At 54.7% G+C, this 25,719-nt stretch overlaps 2 protein-coding genes across 4 annotated transcripts in view; one reads left to right on the top strand and one right to left on the bottom strand.

Annotated features, from left to right (window-relative positions):
* The window catches only part of LOC120860305 (dynein intermediate chain 1, axonemal), a 68,876-nt gene extending 45,495 nt beyond the window's left edge, over positions 1 to 23,381 (top strand). Inside the window, exons 13-20 of one of the 3 annotated variants that reach the window (XM_040236087.1) lie at positions 7,395 to 7,642; positions 13,206 to 13,295; positions 13,422 to 13,509; positions 14,029 to 14,108; positions 16,025 to 16,173; positions 16,279 to 16,378; positions 19,780 to 19,965; positions 23,058 to 23,381. In XM_040236087.1, coding sequence (XP_040092021.1) covers positions 7,395 to 7,642; positions 13,206 to 13,295; positions 13,422 to 13,509; positions 14,029 to 14,108; positions 16,025 to 16,173; positions 16,279 to 16,378; positions 19,780 to 19,965; positions 23,058 to 23,156 — 1,040 coding nt within the window. In that variant the 3' untranslated portion in view covers positions 23,157 to 23,381. Of the gene's footprint in view, positions 1 to 7,394; positions 7,643 to 13,205; positions 13,296 to 13,421; positions 13,510 to 14,028; positions 14,109 to 14,371; positions 14,508 to 16,024; positions 16,174 to 16,255; positions 16,379 to 19,779; positions 19,966 to 23,057 lie in introns of those variants that run through there. The other 2 variants (XM_040236086.1, XM_040236088.1) reach the window with 2 other exon arrangements.
* A 57-nt stretch (positions 23,382 to 23,438) lies between these two features.
* On the bottom strand, positions 23,439 to 25,360 carry LOC120860327 (adropin). Its single transcript, XM_040236124.1, has 2 exons — positions 25,136 to 25,360; positions 23,439 to 24,212 (listed from the first exon to the last, which is right to left on the bottom strand). Exon 2 carries the CDS (start codon positions 24,080 to 24,082, stop codon positions 23,852 to 23,854), a length of 231 nt encoding a protein of 76 aa, XP_040092058.1. The 5' UTR covers positions 24,083 to 24,212; positions 25,136 to 25,360; the 3' UTR covers positions 23,439 to 23,851.
* Between the last annotated feature and the right edge of the window lie 359 nt (positions 25,361 to 25,719).

Below are 25,719 nucleotides of genomic sequence, written 5' to 3'. Positions count from 1 at the left end.
AAGGCAGGTACCTAGGAAGGATTGGGGCCGAGCCCACATTCGGGCACAAGGCCAGTTGGCTGGAGCCAGGCTGGGAGCAAGCAGGTGGGGAAGAGAGCTTGGGCAATTGCCTGCAACATCACAGAGCAGTCACACCTGCCTTCCCTCGTGGCTGCTGGGTACCAGGTGGTGGGCATGTCAGGCTGCATACAGGGCTGAGACTGGGGCTCCCCCTGGGGCCAGGCTTCGTGTCTCAGCTGAGTGGAGAAAGGCTGTCAGCAGGTGAGAGCAGATGGAGGAACACTGGAGGGCAGAGGAAGGTAGTCTAGGAAGAGATGGCCCACGGGGCAAAGCTGGGGTGCAGTTGTGTCAGCCTGCTGCACTGAGGGGATGCTCCCTAGCTCATTAGGCCATTCACAGCAGGGAAGTGGGGACTCCTCACGATCTGTCAGGCAGGGATGGTGGATCAGACCGTGTGTGTGTCCTGACTGGCTCTCACACAGGAGACAGGGAGGAAACCTCCCAGCGGGTCATGTCTTAGAAGGGTGGATGAGCCAGCTGACCTTCAGCCCAGCCTCGGAGGGATAGCACCCACAAAAGTGGCCAAAGTCTGGCCCTGAGCCCCAGTATTACACCCATTCCCACTCTGTCCCACTGCCTCCTGGCCGGTCCCTCAGCCTGCCCAGGCCAGGGATCTACTTGTAAGGGATTTAAATCTTCCCTGGTCATTTATTTGTCAGCTTCACTAATTAAGCAGTGTTAATTTCATTTACTGAAAATGGAAATTCATCCACCTCATTTCTCCCCGTTCATCCTCCACACACAAAATCCATCACTCCTCAGCTGCAGGCTGCGTAAAATTTACAGGACTAATTATGTTGTCAGGTCTCTTTGTAAATACAGTCCATAAAGGCCACTGTGCTCGCCGGGTTGTAGTGCAAGGGCATTCCTGTTGTTAGTTTAATTACTGGTTAGTTATTTAGGTTCTCAAATGTTTGCCTCATTTTCCCTAAATCAAATTAAATGTCCCGCTTGATGTATTCTGTCTCCAAGGCCTTGCTCTTATTTCCCACACTATTTAAATATCCCAACTCCTAATTGGGTGAGAGCTCTAGGAAAAGCCCAGATGCTGGAAGGCAGGATCCAGCCTGGCACCACAGTCTCAGGGTCACACTGGCAGTTTGGAACCCTGTAACACTGATGTCCCTTCTTGGGGGCAGCCCTGGGCTCGTCCCCTGCCTTTGGAGACTGAAAATCCTAACCCAAGGGACAGTCTGTGCCTGGAGTCCAAGAGGGCAGGGCTGGGATGTGGGAAACTGAAGAAGGGTTTCCTTATTGTCAGCAGGAGAGCTGGGGGTCATTAGCTTCCATCCCCCTGATTTCTAGAGGGACTGCTTCCAAATCACCCTAGCAAATGTATCATCTATGGCCTGTTGGGCTGCCCCCCGCCACAGACCTGCTAGCCCCACATCGCCCCACTGTGAGACCAGAGAAGGAGAAAGTGATCGAGAAACCCACAACTTAAACGTAACTGGATAGGGAGTCTTGTAGGTCAGAAGCAAAAGGTCCCTACCACATGTGTCAGGCCGCAGACAGGACGTGGCAAAAACCTTCACTGCTGGGGGAGGAGGAGCCTACCATTTATAGGGAAATTGACATCAGGTTGGCTCATCAGTCGCCAGGGAAACCAGCGCTGGGTGGGGGGCAAGCACTTAGGTAGCTGTTGAGTAAGCCCTGTGATTAGGAGGATTGGAAAGTCATGTGAGCAGGTGGAGGTGAAGCAGGGGCTGGTTGACTGGGGGATGTGCAGGGAGCAAGAGAACAACCATGTTGAGTGACCTCTCCCTCTGATTCCTGAAAGTAGAGTTTGGGTCACACTTCCCCGTGACCTAGTTAGTTTCCTATATCTGCAGTAACAAATTACCACGAACATAAGGGCTTTGTTGTTGTTCAGTCGCTACATCATGCCCAACTCTTTGTGACCCCATGGACTGCAGCACACCAGGCTTCCCTGTCCTCACTATCTCCCAGAGTTTGCTCAAACTCATGTCCATTGAACCAGTGATGCCATCCAACCATCTCATCGTCTGTTGTCTCCTTCTCTTGTCATCAGTCTTTCCCAGCATCAGGGTCTGTTCCTATGAGTCAGCTCTTTGCATCAGGTGGCCAAAGTATTGGCCTTCCATGGAAGGCCATTCAGTGGCCTTCCAATGACTATTCAGGGTTAATTCCTTCAGGATTGACTGATTTGAACATAACAGCTCAAAACAACACAAATCTATTGTCTTACAGTTCTGGAGGTCGACGTCTAAAATGGGTTTTGCTGAGCAAAAATCAGGTGTCAGCAGGGCTTTGTTCCTTTTGGAGGTTTGGAGGGCCATCCATTTCCTTGTCTCTCTTAGCTTCAAGGCTGCCTGTATTCCATGGCTTGTGGCCTCTTTCCAGCTAGCAAGTGCCTCATTCTGACGTCGGCTTCTGGTGTCAGTGCTCTGACCTGCCTGCCTCCCCCCTTCCCTTATAAGGACCCCTGTGATTACACTGGCTCTACCCAGATAATCCAGGATAATCTTCCCATCTCAAGGCCTTAACTTAATCACATCTACAAAATCCCTTTTGCTGTGCAAAGTAACATATTTATGGGCTCTGGGGATTAGGACATGGACATGGGGGGAGGGCATTATTCTGCCCACCACAGCCCCTCTGAGTGCCTCTTACATGACTTAATAAGGGAATCATCAAACAGCTGCTGCCTTGGGCTCAAGCCCTGGGCCGGATTCGTCAGGGAGCTGCAGGAAGAGAGGAGGAGGCCTGCTGGCTGTCGCTGGCTTGGCAACCTTGTCTCTGCAGCTTGGCACCTACTTCTCTCTGACCACTGGCCTGGCTTAAGCCGGATGCCCCAACATGCCCTCTGCCTGCTCTGCACTCCCTAAATCCTAAGCAGAATCCCAGGCTTCTCCTGACCGCCAGGACTCTCCAGAGCTGCCCCCTACTATCTAGAGCTCTGGGCAGGGGTGGAGTAGTGGCGCTGCCTGGGCCCCAGGAGAGGGTGCTGAGGGGAGTGAGAGCTTCAGTCGATTGTGGAATGAAGCCATCCTTCCCCTGAGACAATGGCTTTCTGAGAATGGCCAGATCATACTCTATTAGGGATTTGACTCTCCTCACCCAAATCTCCTGAATCATTGAAGGCTAGAGTCAGAGAGGCGGTAGAGATTATCCAGCAAAGCAGGGTTAGCAGGAGGCAGCTCTCCCTCTGAGACAGGAAGTCTTCTGGGCCATGCCAGGCCACGCTCCATCCTTTGGTGGCAGGCTAAGGAAAAATCTGCTCGTAATAGTAATACACCTGTAATAATAGAGTATGGGTAGAGGAATTCCAGGGGGTAGGTGGGCACTCATAGTGGAGAAGCTGAATGGTCTAGAAGGCTTCTTGGAGAAGGCAAAATTACAAAGTGAAGCTAAGGCCAGACCAGTGGCCCTCCCTCTCCCCGTCTTGGAGTCACAGGCCAGACGGTTTATCACCTCTCCCTTCTCCCTTCCTCACTCTCTCCCTTTCCCTCTTCCTCTGTTCCTCTTTCCCTGCCACCCAGCCAACAGAGATTCACTGAAATCCCATGGCCCAGAGGAACCTGAAATTCCTTCACGAGCCCCAGACGTCAGGGCTCCTGCCTCTTTATATAATGGAGTGTGGAACTGGGGGCTTCTATCTGTGTCGCTGGACCTTCCAGTCCTGCGCTGGGGAGCCAGGTAGTTTGTGGGATTCAGGATCAAGTACCCCAGAGCCCAGGGCTCTGTGAGCCTTGAACGTGATGGGATTCTACCATTCACTGGGAACTGAGGCACTGGGAGTGACCTTGATGTCAATGTCTTACTGGGACTTCTGGTGACCTGGTCAGTGGCATCATACTGGGAATGATGGCAGGCTGGGCAGTGATGTCACCAGGACTGCTGGTAGCCTCAGCGATGATGTCACATGGAGACCACTGGTGGTCTGAGTGGTGATGTCACGTTAGGACTTTTGGAAGACAGGATGATGCTCTCCTGTAGCACTGTTGCAAGTTGGGGCCCTGACATCACCCTGGGTACACTTACAGGATAGAATAGTGAGGGTTCATAGGGGTTCAGAGTCAGGGACAAGAACATCATAGATAATATGGAGAGGAAGCCCTAGCTGAATGAGAGTTTTTCTGTTTTCCTGGTGTGGTTTGGTAGACAAAGCCCTGAATTGGCATTCAGGAAACACATGGTCTAACCATGATTAGAAGCTGTGATCTTTATGTCAGGACGGCTTGTTTGGTTGAAAGTAACAGAGACCACTTGAGCCAGGTTAAGAACGGGAGGCTTACCGTCAGGATGTGTGTGGCCTGGGAGTGCTGGCAGGATCTAAGGCTTTAGTGTGGCTGGTTGCTTACTCTCTGTGTCCCTGCCTTATGAAATCCATGCTTCTCTCTGCCAGAACTTTCCTCTCATCACAAGTGGCTGCCCTGGCCTTTACACATCCACTTGTCCAGATTCTGGAGGGATTATTTGCTTTGCCAGACACCCCATTGCCCCCAGAAGTCCAGTGCCCCCTTGTTCTCCTTTCTCTACTTTCATGTAAAATTTGGATTCGCGCTGTTACCTTGAGCAGGGTAACTAACAGGATATTGGGTGTGATAAGCATCAAGTGATGGGCCTAATGTACTCAGGCACATCGTTTCTACCCCCAGGCCTCAGTTTGAAGTGAAAGTGTTAGTCGCTCAGTCATGTCTGACTCTGCAACCCCATGGACTGTAGCCTGCCAGGCTCCTCTGTCCATGGGATTTCCCAGGCAAGAATACTGGAGTGGGCAGCCATTCCCTTCTCCAGGGGATCATCCTGACCCAGGGATGGAACCCAGGTCTCCTGCATTGTAGGCAGATTCTTCTTTACTCTCTGAGACCAGGGTTTCAGTTTATCCACCTATATAATCTGGGGGCCATAGTTCAGCATCTGGTGGTTCTGGGAGCAGGTCAGAGATGTTCACACTGCAGAGTTACTGAGCCAACCTAGGGTTTCCAACCCTCCTTTCCTGGTTCCACTGGCTGTGAAGGTTCTGTGCACATTTGTGGCAGGGCAGGGGCTGCTGGAAGTGTGTCTAGAAAAAGCGAGTCATTGCTGCTGTCCCTCAAGGGACCAGATCCCTGGGGTATAGTGAGAGCAAATGTGGGGATCACGCCTGCCTTTGACCCTTGGGGCAGCAAGGAGAGCATCCAAATCCTTAGCCTGAGCATCTGTCACCCAACTGCCCACCTTTTAATTCACCCTCCTGCCTGCCCACTCCTCCCATCAGTCTTGCTTGGCATCCAGGCCACAGGGCGTCCAGGGCGTCGACAGCTCACCTCTGGCATGGCAGTTCAGAGTCTGATTGCTTGGCAAGGGCTTGCCCATTCAGCCTCAGGGGTCTGGCTCCCTGTCACCACACCAGGAGCCGCCAAGGGCAGGCCCATGTCTCCAGAGGGCTGTGCCTGTCCCTGCCAGGCTCAGCCCAGAGGGAGGCCCCAGTCACGATTTGGGTAATGAACAAAAGGAGCTACGAGGGACTGTTCCACTGCCCAGTTCAGTTCCCTTCATGGTCTGATTGGGAAAGACACCCCCTCAGCCAACTGTAGAACTCTCCCCGAATTGAACAGTCAGCTCTCGGGGCTTACCCTGGACCCTGTGAGGTGAGGTACTGCCAGCTCCCATCCCTACCTCGAGGCCAGTCCCCTACTGGCTCGGCGACATGCCAGGTGCAGGGTGACCAGCCTGGCCTCCTCACTTTCCCCAGAACAGAAGCCCTTTCCTTCCTGAACCATGGTGTGCCTCCCTGTGGTTCAGGCTGGTCCCTGGTACCTTCCACTCCAGGGGCTGCCACTCCTTACATAGGAAGCCACCTGTGCCCATGACTGGGGAGGGGTACTGTTGACAAGTAGCCACAGCAAGGGAAAATGGGCTTCCCTGCAGGCAGCTGCGCTGGTGGGCGTGCCAGCTTGCTCACTGCAGGCCACCCTGGCTCCCAGGAAGCGTCAGCTCTGTCTGCAGCAGGCCCGGGCTGAGGGTACCTGGGGCGGTGGTAGTTAGCTCATGCCCAGAGCCCAGGGAGCCCAGCCCAGTCACTCGCTCCCCCAAAAAAGGGGCAGCCTTAGGAATAAGACAGAATGACTCAGCAAAACTTACCAAGTTGGGGCTGCCTCCCTTTCTTTCTCACCCACAGGCTCCACACCTCAGGACTGGCCATTTTGTTGGGAGGGCCTGGTCTGCAGTTGTGGGGGTCAGAGGAGCTAGCCCTGGGGGCCCAGGGGAGAGCCCTTGTGTCAGCTAAAAGGCTGCCTTAGCATAGGGCCCCCAAGAGGGGGGCAGGGGGTTGTTCTAGACATCCACCTCGCCAGCTCTGGCTCCTCTGAGCTTGGGAAGGGTCCTGGGCTGGTGGCAGGAGAGCCAGAACTGAGGGCAGGGGCTGTGTTCTGTTCAGTGACTGCATGATCATGATGGGCGCCGGGTGAGCAGAGAACGAAAGACTGGTGTCACCCCCTGGCCAGGGGTGGGCAGGGAGAAGGACTTCTGCTGAGCGGCCCGCTGTCAACCACCAAACACTGTGCCCAGGCCAGAGGGACAGATAACATGGTGGCCTACCGAAGCCCCGCTGGCTGACCTGGGACTTCTCGAATCTAGGAGCAAGCATAGAGCTGGGCTTCCTGGGTAGCTCAAACGGTAAAGAATCCGCCTGCAATGCAGGAGACCTCGGTCAGGAAGATCCCCTGGAAGAGGGCATGGCAACCCATTCCAGTATTCTTGCCTGGAGAATCCTACGGACAGAGGACTAGCAGGGCTAAACGCTACAGTCACACAGAGTCAGACACGACTGAGCAACTGACACTTTCACTTTAGAGCTAGGGCTCGGCTGCAACTGGGGGCTGTGGGGCCGGAGGGTATGGGAAGATGCCCACAGGTGGCCAGTGTGAGACCACACAGACAATTCCATGTTAGTCCAGATGGAACCCCTGTCCTTGGCTGAGGATGAGGGGTACACAGCCACTATCCCAGCACCTAAGCACAATAGATGGGCTGGGCATCTAGGGATACTGCTCTGTCCCAAGCCCACCCACATCCTTCACGTAACAACTCTTTGAGCTGGCAACCCCCTTTCCTGTACCCCCAGGGAGACTAAGGAGAATGACTGTCCACCCCTCAAGTACACCTGGTCACCTGGTCTGTTGCACCCACTGCTGAACCCGAAGGAAGGGGTGGGCCAAGTCTCATGGTTCCATTTCGCAGACGGAGAAGATGAAGACCAGAGAGGACCCCCCCCTCATCTTCCCACACTCCCTGTGGGAGACAGAGGAGGGCAGGGCTTGTCGGCCCTGTCGGGGAGGGGCTGGGACTTGGACCCTCCAACCACCGCCGCCTCTTCCCTGGGACAGATGACTTCATGAAGCAGAGCCGTGGCATGCTGCTCTTGTACAGCATGAAGAACCCCAGCTTCCCCGAATACATCTTCAGCAGTGAGAGCGGCATCATGTGCCTGGACATGCACGTGGACCACCCCTACCTGGTGGTGGTGGGCCACTACGATGGCAACGTGGCCATTTACAGCCTGAAGAAGCCCCACTCCCAGCCCTCCTTCCGCAGCTCAGCCAAATCTGGCAAGCACACGGACCCCGTGTGGCAGGTCAGCCTCGGAACCGAGTGGGAGGAGTGGGTGTGGCTGGGCGGCAGCGGGTGGGCCTGGGAGCCACGGGAGGAAGGGACCTTGGGGAGGAGAGGGCCACAGACTAGGAGTTGGGGATGACAGCTACCGGCTTAGAGGCCAAGGAGCTGGGCGTGAGAAGGGCAGAGACAAGTGTCAGGAGGCAAGAGGGTCTGCTGTAAGGGTGGTGGTCTCCTGCCCATCCATCTGCTAAGGACCTCGGATCTCTGAGGAGTGCTGCTCAATGACTCAGATTCGGTGGCTGGATGGCTTCGGGCGTGATGGGCCTCCGCTGAGTATGTTAAGGGCTCCAGGGGTCTACGAAAAGTGAAAGTGTTAGTCGCTCAGTTATGTCCGATTCTTTGTGACCCCCATGGACTATAGCCCCCCAGGCTACTCTGTTCATGGGATTCTCCAGGCAATGGCCATGCCCTTCTCCAGGGGATCTTCCTGACCCAGGGATCAAACCCAATTCTCCTGCATTGCGAGCAGATTCTTTACCGTCTGAGCTACCCAGGAAGCCAAGGGTCTATGGTCTTCCTCAACTGCCCACAGGGACTCTGTTCTACCATCTGGGCTAGATTTGAGGGATCTCCCAGAGAAGGGTAGGTGCTGCTGGTTCTCTGCCTTCCAGGTGGGGCTGTAAGACCTGGCAAGTGGGGGCTGTGAGTACCCAGCTTCTCCAGATAAGCATGGAATGGGACCATTGTGGTTGCTGGGGCTGGATTTCACCCTGACTTTGCGTCTCCCACCTTACTGTGCTGGGAGTGGGTTTCACAGTTTCGTTCTCAGAACCTCTTAGCTCTGGCTTCACAGCCCTTCCTCACTGTGTTCCAAAGATGTCCCTTCTTCTGAGCCTGGGCACCCTTACCCCGTGGTCTGGCCTGGGAGAATCTAAGCACACATTTCTGTCTCAAGTTGCCCAAGGCCTCTGGGGGGCTCAGACAGTGCTGGGGTCTGTCTTCTCATTGTCCTCTGTTCCCTGCCCTGACAGGGTCTGCCGGCAGGCTCTGCACCCCTGCCTGTCTGGCCCTGAACTTCCTGAGTCACATGGATGCCCAGGCCCTGGCTTTTGGCCCCCAGACAGGCCTGAGCAGAAGGAGGGTTGCCCAGGCACAGGGGAAGTGGGGACCTCTCAGCTTCATCCTTTACCCGGATCTGGGGCACAGGAAGGAGGCACCTCCTCCCATGAAATACCCTCCCCTCAACCAAGGCCAGAGTCAGAACTGCAGCTTCAGGGGTTCTTTCCTCTGGAAAGCCTACCTCCCGAGTCATCACGTCCAGGCACACGGGGCTCCAGACATGGGGAGGATGTCTGCAGAGACATTAAAGTCCAGGGAGAGAAAAGACTTGCTTTGATCAAACTAAACCAGCATCAGACCTGCCCTTGCTTTGCCAGCTCAAACACACAGCCCAGGGCCAAGCGCAGAGCATCTCAGGGTGGCCTGACTCTCCTCAAGCCCAGGAGAGGGTGAGAGGCCAAGGCCAACCAGCCTACTCCCTCTCTGCTCTGTTCTCAGAATCAAATAGCAAGTTGGAGAGAGAAGTGGGGCTCACAGGAGACCGCTCCCCCTTGCCTGGATGGGTGCCAGGGAGACTGGATAGGGTGGCCTTCTGTTCTCCCACAGTCCTTGCAGGAGAACAGGGCTGCTGCCTTTGCAAAACCGAAGACTCTGAGTTCTTGGCTAGAATCAGGGCTTGTGACGTGGGAGGGGCCTGCCCTTCTCTGTCTCCTTTAACGACTTCCTCCTGTTCTCTTCCTTCGCTTGCTCTCATTCCCTCCCTGCTTCCTCATCCTCTCTTCATTCATCCATTCATTCAGCAACTCCTGCCTGTTCACTCCTCTGGAGGCTGGTGATGCTCAAGGATTTGGTCTCCAGAGTTCCTGGCAGGGACACACAGCAGCCAAGGTTGAGCAGATAGGACGTGTGCTAATTGCCAAGGAGGGCTGAGGATTGTCCAAAGTGCTGGGGGATGAGAAGCAGGGACTGGAAGGCCAAGGATGTCTTCCTAGAGGAAGAAGCACCTGAGCAGGATTGTGAAGCCTAAGGAAGCATGCACTGATGAAGACGGCTGCAAAGGGGCCACATGCACCGGAAAGACACGGGCACAAGCAGAAGGGCCTGCTGGGAAATGAAGCAACACAGGGAGCACAGTGTGCAGGACAGGGAGGAGCAGCGGGACCTGAGAAGGGCCTAAGTGCCCAGTCCTGGGTGTGCTTCTCCAGCAAGGCGGAAGCTCGGATTCTACACGTCAGTGGTCTCAAATGAAGTGTTGGTGCATGCGTGCCAAGTTGCTTCAGTCGTGTCTGACTCTTCATAACCCCATGGACTATAAAGCCTGCCATGCCCCTCTGTTCATGGGATTCTCCATGCAAGAATACTAGAGTGGGTTGCCATTTCCCCCTCCAGAGGATCTCCCTGACCCAGGAATCGAACCCACGTCCCATACGTCTCCTGCATTGGCAGGCGAGTTCTTTACCACTAATGCCACCTGGGAAGCCTAGTGTTAGTGAAGTACAGAAGCTCAATGTATTAGAAAGATGAGAGTGGGGCTGCTCTGTTAAGATCAGGGTCCTGATTGCTTGAGGGTCCCCTGTCATCACTCCCCACATCCCCTGAGCAACTTTCCCAAGGCTTCAAGAGCTCCTCCCAGCATAATTTGAAAATCACTGTCCAACCATCAGAGGATCTGGGGGCAAAGAAATCCCACAGTCATGCAGTGTCCTGGAGATATCTTCCAGCCGCAGTGTGAGAGAGCTTAAGACTGAGCCACAACAGGGGCATTGGAGATGAAAGTGAGAAAATAGGGTTGAGAGCTGTTGAGGAATAAAATTAAGAGAAGGAAGTGACTGGCTGGCTATGGGGGAAGGGAAAGTTGGTGACGGCACCTGAAACTCTGGTTTGGGACAAGCTGTAGGATGCCACAGAATTCTGGACAGAAGTTAATACAAGAAGCCAGAAGAGGCGTCCTACAGGCAGTTGGTTGTATATCTGGGAGCCTGAAAAAGAGCCGGGGCTCGTGAAGGTGTCAGAGACATCAAAGTCTTAGGTCCTTCTTCAAGGGAGAAATGTCTTGGGAGAAATCAGAGAGATTGTTTTTGATCGCAAAAGCCAGGCTGGGGGCCGAAGGACTTTGTTCTGTTGGTAACAGGGAGCCATGGAAAGTTTTGGAGCCAGGGTCTCCAAAGGGGACAGGGTTCCGGTCCCACGGCACAGGCTGCCTCCCATCTGGGTAGCGTAGCCCTGTTCAGGCCTGGCTGGGAAGCCCCAACCAGCAGCACTCTGCAGAATATGTGTGTGTGTGTGTGTGTGTGTGTGTGTGTGTGTGTGTGTATCCTCTGCTACACTGGGGTAGGAGGCAGGAAGGATATGAGCAGACCCTGGGGTCAAACACGCCTGCCCTGATAAGAGAACACGGAAGAGAAGGAATCAGTGGTGCAGGCCTCTGACTCCTCCCTACCGCCTGCTTCCTGGGCACTCGTTCATCCTCTCAATCCCACTTCCACCTGCCCCCTCTGTGCCCTCTTTATTTCTACCTTCCCACCTCCACTCCAGGAACATGTGTGCAACTTGCACACACACACACATACACACACACCTGCAAATACATGCACCACCCCCGACTGGGCATCAGGCTGCTAAGTGGGGTGTGAAATACAATTTCCATGCGCGCCAGCGGCCACTCATTAAACACTTCCCTTTGCAGCTCCCCTGTGCCTCTTACTGTCTGGCCTTTGACACCCCCATCCGCTCCCCCCTTTAAAGGGACTACCTTTACGCAGAAGAGGGAGCTGTCTCGGCATCAAGACTGCTCTGACTTGTGCCTCACAGGCTGTGTGGTGTTCTAGGCCTCTTGGCAAAAGCACAAAAGAGCAGTCTGCCCAGACAGGCCCAGGCAGGACGAGGTCCGCCCTCCTGCAGCTCTGACAGCCAGGTCTGGAGGGGGGTCCCCTGGAGAAGAAATCCCCTCCACGCTCCCACCCCACGTATACTGCTCAAGAGCCAGGTTACAACTGTGGTTACAGACAGCACCCCTGGGTTCCCGTCCGCCCTCACTGGGCCTCTCCTTCTGACAGGGGAAGGATGGTGGTCCCAGCGCAGGAGGCCTGGAGGCTGGAAAGCTCTGGGCACCCAGCCCCGCCCCAGCCCTCCCGGACACAGCTCTGCTGGGCCTCCACATCTGGCAACAGAAACTTGAGCCTCAAGCGTGTCATCTTCATAAGACAACAGCTCTGTCTCCAAAACACTTTCCCATATGTTTGCTTCCAGCCCGGAGAATATGGGTGGGGAAGAATTATTAACCCCAATTTGCAGTTGGAGAAGTGTAGCTTATATCTGAGATGCTGGGAGCAAGATTTTAGAAGCAGGAGCTAGTGGTGAAGTGAAGGTGGGAACAGAAGAAAGGCTACCTGGAGAAAAACCAAGCCTGGATGGGGAGGGAAGCAAGCAGGAAAAAAAGAACCTTGGCACCTTGATTCCTACGATGGTGGCTATTACTTATTGAACACTTAATATCTGCAGTGTTCTGACCTAAGAGCTTCACATTCATTATTTCATTTATTCCTTACAACAAACTCATGCTATTATGGTTTCTGTTTTAGAAATGAGGAAGCTGGTTGATGGGCTCTCGACATAAGGAGGTCGAACGCAGAGCCACTGCTTTCTAACAACTTGTTACAAAAATAGCTTCCTATTCTGTATTGGGGTTTGGGAGCTCCCCATCCCCTTCCCCATCTCACCCCCTTACTCCCCTCCACCTCAGATCGTAAAGATTCTGCCTGCAGTGCAGGAGACCTGGGTTTGATCCCTGCATCGGGAAGATCCCCTGGAGAAGGGAATGGCAATCCACCCCAGTATTCTTGCACGGAGAAGCCGCATGGACAGAGGAGCCTGGTGGGCTACAGATCCTGGGGTTGAAAAGAGTCAGACACAGCTGACCAAACCCCACCACATATGCCCCACCCCCCATTCCCAACCAGAAGAAGGGCTTGTTCTACATCCAAATGGATTCCCAGGAGTTTTTCTCAGGGAGCAAATAGGGACTTACAGATGGAGGTGTCTGAAAGTTAAGGTTACAATGGACACCCTCTTTCCCTTTGTAAACAGTATTTTTATACTTCATCCTAACCATCTCAGGTTTTATACATGGAATCCCACAAATTGGGGTTTTCTGTTCCTCCCCCCATGTGGGTGAGAGTGGGGAAAAGGTACGTATTTAAAGAAAATAAAATTTAACAACAGTTTCTCTAAACAAACAAACAAAAAACAGGGCTCCTAGCTGCCAACGCAGAGAGGAACCAGGTACCTCCACTGCTGAGCCGGGAGACTTGGGGCAGTGCCCCACTGGCACATTGCCTCAGGATGTTCGGGGAAGGGGGGCGGTGAGTGAAGAGGGAGGGCAGGACCATCATGGGACCCTAGGAAATGGACTCCCAGAACTGGCTTCTGGGCCTCAGAAGGGTCCTTGAGTGAGCCCTGCTCAGCTCGCAGCCCTAACCCGACACCCTCGCAGGGCCCCAGAGCTCACAGTGTGGATGTTGCAGGTCAGGTGGCAGAAGGATGACATGGACCATAACCTCAACTTCTTCTCTGTGTCATCGGACGGCAGGATCGTGTCTTGGACGCTCGTGAAGGTGCGTGTTTCCCAGGAAGGGTCGTGCAGGGGTGAAGATGGGGAGTGGTGGGAGCCAGATGGCAGGGGACTCCAACCCTGCCATCCAGCCCCACCGGTGCGCCTCCCCCTCCCTGTGTGACCACAGAGTGAGCTGGTTCACACTGACGTCATCAAGCTGAAGGTGGAGGGCAGCACCACGGAAGGTCTCGAGGGCTTGCAGATACACACAGTGGGTAAGAGCCCCTGCACCTCATCTCCGGCCTGGCCACATCCCCCCGGGCCCAGGAGGTCTGGTCCTCCCTCTTTCTGCACACCCCACTTCCCCTCCTGCCGGGTAGGAGAAGGTAAGGAGAAAGCCTGGTCCTGAGCAGTCTGCAGACCCTCCCTGTTTATGCAGATCAGGCCCCTGTTTACCCAGATCCCATCCCTGTTTACTCAATTCCTCCCCTGTTTATGCAGACCGTATCCCTGTTTGCAGACCCTTTCCCTGTTTACCCTGACCCCGACCCTGTTTAACTCAATCCCCACCTTGTTTATCCAGGCCCCATTCCTGTCTGCAGAAGCCCTGGCCCGTTTGCAGAGTTCCAACTGCAGCAGCCCTGGGACCCAGTTTCTGTTTGCCCGGCTGGCTCCGGCCCTCATAGTACCCAGACTCAGGCTTTCCCAGGGGAGGGCCTACTGGGTAGAGGTGGATGCTGGAGGCCTCCTTCCCTTCCAGAACTGGCCTAAAGCGGTTCCCTCTTCTCCCAAAGGCTGCGGCACTGCCTTTGACTTCCACAGAGAGATCGACTACCTGTTTCTGGTGGGCACAGAGGAGGGAAAAATCTACAAGGTGAGGTAGTGCTGTGCCGATGCCAGCTTCTTACAGGGCCACTAGACCTGGGAGGTTGTCATTCTCAACAGACCATATTCGGATGGATCTCGGGGCTCATCAGTACTAGAAGGCTTTCTGGGGAAAGAGAATGCATTGCTTTCTTTTTTAAAAAAATGTATTTATTTCTAATTGAAGGATAATTGCATTACAGTATTGTGTTGGTTTCTGCCAAACATCAACATGAACCAGCCATAGGTATACATACATATGTCCCCTCCCAGAATGCATTTGTTGACCTGCTTGGGTGTCAGGAAGAGGGACTGACTGCAGGAAAGGAGATGAAGAATCTAGAGGGTGACTTTAGCCCAGCTCAGCATCTTTCCCTCACGTCCTGCTCCCTGCCTGGGGGTGAAGGAGGTAGAGCTGGGCACGGGGGGTTGCGGGGGAAGAGGTGGGGCTTGGAACATCCTGAAAAGACTTCCTAGAGGAGATCTGAACTTGAGCTGAGCTTTGAAGGCTGGGTAACAAGAAAACCTACCTCTGAACAACAGGTTCATCCCAGCTGGTGGTGGGATGGAACTTGGTGGCCCGCTTCTGCCAGGTCTCAGAGTTAGTAGGTGAACATCCTTCTGAACCTTCATCCATCCAGAAATAGCTCCGCTGCAAGCTTTTCTTAGGCTCAGAAACTCAGAATGTTAATTACAGGCAGCCTCCCGGGAGCCCCTGAGGCCCAGGCAGAGCCGATCTGAATGCAAAAGATGTCCCCACCCCCCTTCTCCACCCCTGCTTGTGGCTGCGGGAGACAGGAAGAGACCAGTCAGTCACTCAGTCTCCTGGAGGGAGGAAGCAAAGGGCACAGTGGCCAGGGCAGGAAACCAAATGAGAAATCAGGAGACTGGGACCTGTTCCTGGCTCTGCACTTGCTTTTCTGGGAGCAAATGAAAGTGAAAGTGTTAGTCACTCAGTCATGTCTGACTCTTTGCGATCGACTCCATGGATTGTAGCCCACCAGGCTCCTCTATCCATGGGATTCTCCAGACAAGAATACTGGAGTGGGTTGCCATGCCTTTCTCCAGGGGATCTTCCCAATGCAGGGACTGAACCCAGGTCTCTCACATTGCAGGCGGATTCTTTACCATGTGAGACACCAGGGAAGCCCCTACCTGAGAAAGGTGGGATGTTTACCACCGCTGCAAGGATTCTGTCTGTGGACTGCTGGTGGATCCAGGGCTCTGTCTGCCTGTCCACAGGCCTTGGCGTGGACACAAACTAGACCATACCGCCACCAGAACCCCTACACCTGCTCTGCCTGGGCTCAGGATTGTACTGTGCTTAGTCGTTCAGTTGTGTCTGACTCTTTGTGACCCCCTGGGCTGTAACCCTGCCAGGTTTCTCTATCCATGGGATTCTCCAGACAAGAATACTGGAGTGGGTTGCCATGCCTTTCTCCAGGGGATCTTCCCAATGCAGGGATTGAACCCAGGTCTCCCACATTGTAGGCGGATTCTTTACCATGTGAGACACCAGGGAAGCCCCGAAATACTGGAGTGGTTGGCCTATCCCTTCTGTAGTGGATCTTCCTGACCCAGGAATTGAACCAGGGTTTCCTGCATTGCAGGCAGGATCTTTATCAGCTGAGCTACCAGGGAAGCCTCAGGGAGGAAAGGCAGTTTCTGCCTGGCCTGGAATCCTCTGGGCAGACTTCTTTCACCCTCCAGGCTCCCCTGCCCACCCAAACCTCAGTCCCTTAAGCCCCTCCTTTCTCTCTGGTTGCTTTGAGGGTGAGAAGAACAGCCAAGAGCTTGGCCCCAGCTCAGCTGGGACAGTGAGGCAGGGCGGGGACAGAAGAGGAATCTCAGGGTCTGACCCTCCGGAGCCCCCTGGGGAAGTGGTGGCTGACCGTGCTCACTCATGCTTCCCCACCCCCACCCCAGTGCTCCAAATCCTACTCCAGCCAGTTCCTTGACACCTACGACGCCCACAACATGGCCGTGGATGCTGTGTCCTGGAACCCCTACCATACCAAGGTCTTCATGTCCTGCAGCTCCGACTGGACAGTGAAGATATGGGACCACACCATCAAGTGAGGGGCCTGCCCTCCCTCAGGCTGCACCCTGGGCGGGGACCGGTAGGGTTCTGGCACCATGAGCCCTCTGTTCTCTCAGCTTTCCGCTCTTCCCCACTGCAGGACCCCGATGTTCATCTATGACCTCAATTCAGCTGTGGGAGACGTGGCCTGGGCACCATACTCGTCCACTGTGTTCGCAGCAGTCACCACCAACGGGAAGGTAAGTGCCCCTTTCCTGACCCTGCTGACCCCCTACTGAAGACAAGATGAGCCATCTCAGCTGTCCCTCCTGGAGGGACCACCCCAGGCCCAGGGCAGCTGGGGGAAGGCGGAACATAGGACGCTCTGTGTCCTCAAGGGCCAGGCCACTTGGGGCCCTGTCAAAAGAGGGGTCATTCAGGGACTTCCCTGGTGGTCCAGTGGTTAAGAATCCAAAGCGGGGGGATACAGGTTTGATCCCTGGTCCTGGAAGATTCCACATGCATGGGGCAACCAAGTCCATGGGCCACAACTGTTGAACCCACATGCTGCAACTGCTGAAGCCCACATGCCTAGAGCCTGAGAGCCTCAGCAAGAGAAGCCACTGCAGTGAGAGGCCCAGCTAGAGGAAACCCACGTGCCGGTAGAAGACCAGCACAGCCAAAAGTAAAAAAGAGAGGGATCTGTCATCCCATGAGGCCTGGAGGAGAGAGTGGAGCTGTTCACCTTGAAGGAGAGAGCAAGATGTGAAATAGGATCCCATGAGGAGGAGCTGTCTTCTCTGAGGGCCCTGGGGAGCGAGCTACAGGGTGGGGGTGCCAGCTTGATGTAAAGAGAAACTTATACACCAGAGTCAATCTGTGGTCGAAATAGCATCTGAAAGGTAGTGAGGTCCCCATCACTGGGAATGTGCAAGCTGAGTCTGAGCGGGCAGCTGGGAAGGGTCTGTGCAACAATAAGAACTGGTGAAAGCTCAAAAACAACTTGTGGGGAAATTTTTTTGGGGGGAAAGTTTTTATGCAACATAATTTACTTATGGACTTTGATGTAAGCTGAGAGGCACCTGCCAGGAAAGAATAGAGTGTATTAAGGCATCACCCTTAAGTCAGTCATTTATTTGCTGAACAAATGTCTAACCAAGGGCCAACTGTGGCTCCCAACTCCAGGCCAGGGCCTGGTGATTCAGGTGATGCACCGAGCTTATGTTCCAGTGAAGGGAAAGAAATAGAATACAACAACCAAACCCCCAATAGAGTTAAGTGCTAGGCAGAGATCAAAAGAGGATGACATGTGTACACCAGTGTTCACAGCCGCATTATTCATAACAGCCAAAAAAGTGGAAACAACCCAAATGTCTGTAACTGATGAATGAGTAAACAATAAGTACTCCATCCATAAGAAGTATTACTCAGCACTAACAGGGAATGTACTACTGATACATGCTATATCATGGATGAACACTGAAAGCATGCTTAGTTTAAGAAGCCAGTCTCAGAGACTTCCCTGGATGTCCGGTGTTTAAGACTTCGCCTTCCAATGCAGGAGGTATAGGTTTGATCCCTGGTTGGGGAGCTGAGATCCCATATGCCTCTTGGCCAAAAAACCAAAACAGAAAACAGAAGGAATATTGTAACATCTTCAATAAAATCTTTAAACATAGTCCACATCAAAAAAATCTTTTAAAAAATTAAGAAGCCAGTCACAAAAGACCAAACACTTTCTGATTCCATTTATGCAGGTCTAGAATAGGCAAGGAGAAGGCAGTGGCATCCCACTCCAGTACTCTTACCTGGAAAATCCCATGGACGGAGGAACCTGGTGGGCTGCAGTCCGTGGAGTCGCCAAGAGTCGGACAGGACTGAGCGACTTCACTTTCACTTTTCACTTTCATGCATTGGAGAAGGAAATGGCAACCCACTCCAGTGTTCTTGCCTGGAGAATCCCAGGGACAGGGGAGCCTGGTGGGCTGCCATCCATGGGGTCACACAGAGTCGGACATGACTGAAGCGACTTAGCAGCAGCAGCAGCAGAATAGGCAAATTTACAGAAATAAAGTAGATTTGTGGTTACCTAGGGAAAGAGGGGTTGGGAGAAAGTGGGTATGACTGGTAATAGGCATAAGGGTTCTTTTTGGGGTGATGAAAATGTTCTATACTTGGTTGTGGTGATGGTTACATAACTGTGAATATACTAAAAAACAGGAATTATATACTTTAAATGGGTAAATTTTATAGTATATTAATTATATCTCCACAAAGCTGTTATGGGGCTTCCCTGATAGCTCAGATGGTAAAGAATCCATCTGCAATGCAGGAGACCTGGTTTCCATCCCTGGGTCAGAAAGATCCCCTGGAATGGCTACCCATTTGTGCCAGGAAAATCCCATAGACAGAGAGTCTGGCGGGCTACAGTCCATGGGGTTGCAAAAAGTCGGACATGACTGAGTGACTAACACTTTCATTTTCAAAGCTGTTATATCTTTAAAAATAGAATGATGCACAAGGAAAGGACTGGGTGGTCTCTTAGATAAAGTGGTCAGGGAAATCTTTAAAGAGGTGACATTCAAGTAGAGAGCTGGGTCACACAAAAGGGTCAGGTGAAGATGAGTGAGGCCTTCCAGACAAAGGAACTGCTAGTGCAAATGCCCTGAGGGGAGAATCAGCTGGAAAGGTTTAAGGAACAGGAAGTTAGGGTGGCCGGGATCTAGTAGGCAAAGGGCTGAGAGCCTGAGGTGAGAGCAAATGGTGCAGAATCGAGAGAAAGAATCAGAATTTTTATGTAGCATGCCCAGGGAGACTATTGGAGGATTCCAGATTTTTAAAAGGTAAGCTACACAGAGGATGGATAAGAGAAGGGTGGGGGAGATGAAGCAGGAAGACCAGTTAGGATGCTGCATAGTCTAGGCAAAACTTGCTAATGGTTTGGACTCACAATGCAGTAAAAATAAGATCCAACACTCGTTCAGCACCTATATGGCAAGCACTGTCGAAGTACCTGACATATATTCATTTGGTAGAAACTCTGGCTCTGCCACTTACCGGCAAGTTAGGCTTAAGAGCCTCCATCTCCTCATTTATAAAATGTGGAAAATAACAGAACCTACCTGATAGAGTGGCTGTGACTACTGTAATTAGATGAGGCAACCAGGTAACATGCTTGTCCAGAGTCTAGTACATCATACTGTAGAAGTTGCTCAGCTGTGTCCGACACTTTGCAACCCCATGGACTGTAGCCCACCAGGCTCCTCTGTCCATGGAATTCTGCAGGCAAGAATACTGGAGAGGTGGCCATTCCCTTCTCCAGGGGATCTTTCCAACCTAGGGATTGAACCCAGGTCTCCTGCACTGCAGGCAGATTCTTTACCATCTGAGCCGCCAGGAAAGCTGTAAGTGCTCCATAAATGGCAGCTGCTATTACTGTTAATTCTATAGAGACTTAAATTTTCTCCTAAACATTTTATTGTCATTCCCTCAACCACAGGAAAAACAAACAGAGACACAAATCGCCTCTCCTACTGCCTCCAACTCCAGTGTGCTAGGCTTCTGTGTTTCCCAAGAAAGTCCAGGGGCAGGTCCTCTGGTTGTGGGGAGCGGGGACAGGGACCCCATTTCCCTGATTGTGCTGACACCTACCTCTTCACAGACGCACGTGTTTGACTTGTCCATCAACAAGTACGAGGCCATCTGCAACCAGCCCGTGGTGGCCAAAAAGAAGAACAAGCTCACCCACGTGCAGTTCAATCCCATCCACCCCATCATCATTGTGGGCGATGACCGAGGGCACGTCACCTGCCTCAAGCTCTCACCCAACTTGCGCAAGATGCCGAAGGTACAGTCTTGGGGAATTTGGGCTGCCAAGAAAGTCTCCAGGATGGCGGGATGGTGGGGAGGGGGTGGTTGGTGAGAGAAAGGGGAGGAGCCAGGGGATAGCCCCAGGTTTCTGGCTTTGGAGGCCCAGGGTAAGGGTGATGTCATTGTCCAAGTGAGAAGCATAGAAGTAGGTTTATAGGGGGACAGATGGGTTCTGACACGCTGAATCTGAGCCCCAGGTGGAGACAACAGGTAAGCAGGTGACTAGAGTCCAAAGTCTGGGGGCAGTACATGGGCATCATTGGCTTGCTTGGTGTTATCCAGGCAGGGTCTTGGGGCTTAGTTTCCAGTCACTCGCTGGGCTTGCACAGAGCTTCAACGCCAATGGTCCCTGAACTGGGAGCTGTGGGTTCACACAGGAAGCAGGAAATGAGCCGTGAGGAGGGTAACTAGGTCAGTAGCTAGGCAGTCCTCCTTTAGAGCTCTGGTTCCTTTCTGGGATCTAGAATGATCCAGAGATCCTGACCAGAGCCCAAGGGCTCTGAATACAGGCCACAGAGCCCAGAGCCATGACCTCAAAGTCTAGATCTCAGAGTCCCGATTCAGACTTAAGAACCCAGACTTTAGAATCCAGAGCCCAAGGGTCCAAATTAAAAATCCAAAACCCTAGATCTCAGTCCTGTCCATTTGGATGCTAGGAGAGAATTTGCTCCCTGCTAGGTTCTGGACCAAGGTCAGAGCTGAGCTGGGGCTGAGCCACGTTGCCCTGATGACTGTACCCCCTGGGTTGCCATTTGATGCCTTTACTTGCAGTTTGAGGAAACAGCAGGGCCCTCTTTCAGCTGCTGACACCTGCCCCCATGTGCCACCACCAAGACAGGTGCCATTGCACTAACCCTCTCATGCCAGCCTGGCCTATTCCCCACCATGGCCAGGAAGGCAAGGGCTAGGATTTTGGCTGGGCCTGTAATTGTAGCCAGCTGGGGGAGGGGGTGGACTTGGCTATAAATACTCAGAAGGCTGCTGAGTGCCTGCAGCTGTGGCCCAGAGGCTGTGGGGTGGGGTGGGGTGGGGGGTTGGGGTGGGCGTGGTCTGAAACTCTGCTAAGCCCTGCTAGTTGGCCTCCAGGAGCTAGAGGAAGGCAGTACAATTTGTGGAACAGATAAAATCTGTTCTTGATTTAGTGAGGAGCATGACCCAGGCTTAGGCTGGTAGAGTTGGATAGCCCCGTGGGAGGGATGGTGGTGACCCCTCCGGGCTGGGGGACAGCCATCACACGTTGAAGGGAGTAGATGTGGCGGGAGGCCTGCCTTGCCCACTCTGACCCAGGGAGGCAAGGATCTCCCAGTCTCAACTCCTCAGAGCAAGGGTCAGCATCAGTATCTCTGAGGACCTGAGGACATAGGTACCTGGGAGTCAGAGAACCTGAGCAGGTGACAGCTGGGGGCTAGTTCTTCCATGGACTGGCAGTTCCTCTGAAACTGTCACCTGACTCTATCAGCAGCCAAGTGACTCAGGCCAGAGGAAGTCCTGTGGGCATCCCTCCTGCCCCCCTTTGCAGGCTGCAGTCTCCCTGATCTCCCCAAGAGGGCTGGGCCACAGAGGCCTGACTGCTCAGCCCAAGGAGCGTCCCGTGACTGGTGTCAGAGCCCACCAAAGGTCAAGGCCTATTTTCCCCAGCTACTGTCTAGATGGCAACTATAGCTCGGAAAGGCAAGGAACTTGCCCAGAGTCACATAGGGAGTTAACAACTAAAAGCCAGGCTTCCTGACTCCCAGGAGATGAGGTGAGGGTGAGAAGAGAACATGAGGTTAATCTGGGAGACAGAGAGGGAAGGGAGAAAGAGACATCTTTGTCCTCTGCCTCACGAGTGTCGGGGTGAGCGGGGCAGGGGCAAAGACGCTGAGCCTCGAGGGGAGGGGGAGGCAGATTTGGGAACAGGTGCAGGAGTCATGCCAGGAGGAAATCTGAGCTCCACCGGGTGTCGGCAGCCAAGATGAGCCAGAAAAGGGCCTGCGGGCCCCACCTCTCCCCCCACCTCACAGCCATGGCCAGATCCGGGCTGGGTCCCCAGCAGGCAAGGCTGGGGCAGGTGCCAGTGAGCCCTGGGCACAGGTGGCTGAGAGGGCAGGGGGCTCGGGTACAGAGGGAAGGCAAGAAATGGCAGCTCCCCCAGCCCAGCCCACACCACACTGCCTGGACAGAAGGGAGGATGGCACTGGTGCTAGTCTGCTAAGGAGCTTGCAGGCCTGTCACACACACCCAGTGACCCAACACTAAGTAAGTGTGTGTGTGTGTCTGTGTGTGTGTCAGTCGTGTCTGACTCTTCTGTGACCCACGGACTAGCATGGGATTTCCCAGGCAGTGAGTTGCCATTTCCTACTCCAGTGGATCTTCCTGACCCAGGAGTCAAACCCATGTCCCTTGCATCTCCTACATCGTCAGGCAGATTCTTTACCACTGCACCACATGCGACACCCCGTTGCCAGGGGTGGGAGGTGGGGTCATTAATTCAAGACCCGCTGTTCTTGGGGACAGTCCCAGCTGAGGACATCTGGAACCACATGGGACATGCCATCTGCCTTCCTGACACCCTCCCCGACCTGGGGATAACTGACACAGCAGGCCTGGCCCCAAGTGGTACCCCACTCCCTGCCTGAGCTGGAAGTACTGGGTCAGAGTACTAGGTGAGGGCACCTGTGGCTTTGTCCACACTTTCCCTCCACAAACACACACCTCTTAGCTCCTTGTTAGGACTCAGCCAGAGACTTTCCTGTAGGAAGGGTGGTCCCGACTGGTAGAGGTCTGGGACTACAGCTCTTCCTGGCTTGCCCCCCTCCACCCCCCCCACCATCAGGATACTATGTCCATCTGAGGTTCAAAACAAGAGCTAGATGTTTCTTCCAGGCCTTAGCTGGGCCCTGGTCATCGAACCTGAGATGGGGAAGGATCCTGCAGGCGTGGGAGGAGGCAGGGGTCCAGAAGCTAACTGGGCAGGAGAGGGCATGGCAGTGCTGGGGTAAGCTGGGCTGAGGAGGTGATGCTGGGAGGCAGCAAGAGGTGGCCCTTCCCTCACCAGTCCTCCCTGGTGTGTACTTTTCTTCTCCCCAGGAGAAGAAGGGCCAGGAAATACAGAAGGGGCCAGCTGTGGAGATCGCAAAATTGGACAAACTGCTGAACCTGGTGAGGGAAGTGAAAACCAAGACCTGAGGACCTGGCCTCCGAACCTGGCCCGTGTCTTGAACCTAGTTCTTGTAGCCCCTGACCCTGATACCCCAGTCCAGCCTTAGCACCCAGTATGTGTCTGACACTACCCCTGATCAGGTCCCAGTGCCCTGCTCTGGCCCTGGTCCCATCACCTCACCCCAGGACTTGGTCCTCAACCCCTGTTACCCTCTCTTACTTTGCACAAATAAACCTGTGTCTGGAAGTCTACCCACATCTTTAATTTTGCTACAGCAGGGCACCCAGGAAGAGGAGAGAATCTCAGGGTAGAGTCTTAGATCCATTTATTATCCAGCAAACAGTAGGAGGACCAGAGGAGGGGCCCAGCCTGGACACCCTCCCATTATTGCCATGGATTCTAGTTTGCTTGCCCAACCTTGAGGGCCGAGAGGCGCTTGGCCTAGGGGGAGGGTGGACCCCACCCCCGACCGCTGGGATGGAGCAGAGTCCAGATGGCCCTGGCCCTAGCACCAACTCATGAACCCCTGCCCCAGGCCTGTCTACCTAGGGGCAGGGCCGCTCTTGGAGCCAGGCCGACCAGACACTGGGCAGCTAGGTCCAGTTCCACACAGGCTGGACTCTGAGTTCTGGACCCCAGGCCGGCTGGACCCTGGGATCCCAATTCCAGATGCCAGGTGGGGTGGACTTAAGTCCCAGACTCCGGGCTAGGCCAGGGGCCTTCAGGGCTGCAGCAGGTAGCTGCCTTCATGGCTGGGCTTCTGGGGCGGGGGTGCCTTCTCAGGACAGGGGCCAGGGCTGGAGTTGGGACTGGATTCGGAGAGGGAGTCGATGTTGGCAGAGCGCGAGTGGCAGGCCCAGCAGAGAATGACCCAGAGCAGCAGCAGCAAGAAGCCGACGAGGCCGTTGCAGATGATGGCGATGAGAGCCCCCTGGGAGAGGGCTGCCCCCATGACGGGCACACCCTCAGACGAGCACAGGCTGAGAAGCTGCCTCAATGGCAGGACCCATGCCGAAGCGGGGCGCTGGGACAGCTGGCCTTCCACACACTCAGCGATCCCTGGGCAGTGGAGATGTCTGAGCCTGTGGGGGGTACAGAGCAGAGGCAAAGCATGGTGAGGAGGAAAGGGGGGGGTGAGGCCGAGGAGGAGAGGGTGGAGAAGAGAGCCCCCTCCCATACCTCCGGCCTCCCAACACTTCACAGAGCCAGGACCTGGCTCTGGGCACCTGGATGGGGGTGTGGCCACCGTGGGGAAGCCGGAGTGGGCATGGCCTGGACCTGCCCACTGAATGTCCAGCCCTCAGAAGAACTGTACGAGTGGGTGGGATTGAGGAAGCCCAAGGCCTTGAAGGATGGGCACTGTGACCAGCTTTGGTGTGGCCTGGGCACCTCCCTGCTCTCAGGACTTCAGCCAACCAGCCCGGGAGACCTCCAGAGGTGCCAGCTCACACAGAGGGAACTTTGTGGAGGCCTGGCAGGCGTGTGTGGGTCTGTGTATCCAAAACTGTGTACCTAGGTGCGCCTCTCAGAGAGACCGTTTCACCAGGTCAGGTGCGTGTGTCTCTGTGTCTGGCTCTTACTCTGTCCCTTGGTTCTTGCCTGGACGTGCACCTCAGCCTCTGTATACCCACCTCCGGTGTGTACCCATCTGTAGCTCTCTTTTATATCTGTCTCTCTTATGTATCCCCATCTCTGAGTCCTGAGTGTCTCTCTTGTGTCTCCTTTCTCTCCTAGTCTATTTCTTTGTGTATCTCTGGATCAGTCTCTGCATGCCTAGGTCTCTTGTGTCTCTCGTCTCTCTTTCTTCCCCGCTGTGTGTCCATCTGTCCCCGTGGACGTGTCTCACTCCCCTCTCTGTGAGGTCTCTGTAGTTCTGTGCGTCTCTCGCGTGTCTGTCTTTGTGTCTGACTCTCCTTCTCCCCGGCTGTGTCTCTGAGTCTTAAGCCTCTTTATCTCCGTCTCTGGTTCTCAACCCCCATGCCCGTGGTGGGTGGGCCCCTCTTACCTGAGTTAAGCCCGGTGCGCGCCCGCAGGAGAATCCGGGGTAGCGGGATGCTGGGCGCCGAATGATGCTCGGGAACCTGCGCGGGGGGGCGGGCAGCGGGAGGCGGGCAGGGGTGACTTCCCCTCCCCAGGCCCTCCCCCTCGGCAGCGCAGCCTCCGCCGGCCGCTCCCGCCGCGGCGCGACCGGGGCGGCCTCTGCCGCGGGCGGTCTGCAGCGAGCGGCCACCTCCTCCCCCTGGGGCGGCGCCTCCTCCGCGGCCGCGGCCGCTCGCCTGCTCGCACGGCGGCGCTCGGGCGGCGGCGGCGGTCTGGGCGCGGAGTTCGGCTAGGCTCGGCTACGTTCGGCTACGTTCGGCTGGGCTCGACTGGTCTCTCGGCTAGGCTCGGCCAGGCTCCGCCGACCGCAAAAACAGCGAAGGAGCCCCGCCTCCTGGGAGGCTGCGGCCGGCGGCTTGCCGGAGGAGGAGCCATCCCTCGCCGCTGCCGCTATTTAATTGGCTCCCCGTGCCAGGCTCCCTTGCCATTGGTTGTGCCCTGGGGAGAAGACTGGCCCGCCCCTTGTGCGGGCGGGGGCGGGGGTGGGAA

The sequence above is a fragment of the Oryx dammah genome, unplaced genomic scaffold (assembly GCF_014754425.2).
Source record: "Oryx dammah isolate SB20612 unplaced genomic scaffold, SCBI_Odam_1.1 HiC_scaffold_11056, whole genome shotgun sequence".
Classification (NCBI taxonomy): Eukaryota; Metazoa; Chordata; class Mammalia; order Artiodactyla; family Bovidae; genus Oryx; species Oryx dammah.
Note: the sequence above shows the minus strand (reverse complement) of the source record. Positions and strands in the feature narration are given on the sequence as shown.

Bases quoted from the DNA above. Each gene is read 5' to 3' on its own strand.
- LOC120860327 (XM_040236124.1), bottom strand. From the start codon at position 24,082: ATGGGGGCAGCCCTCTCCCAGGGGGCTCTCATCGCCATCATCTGCAAC.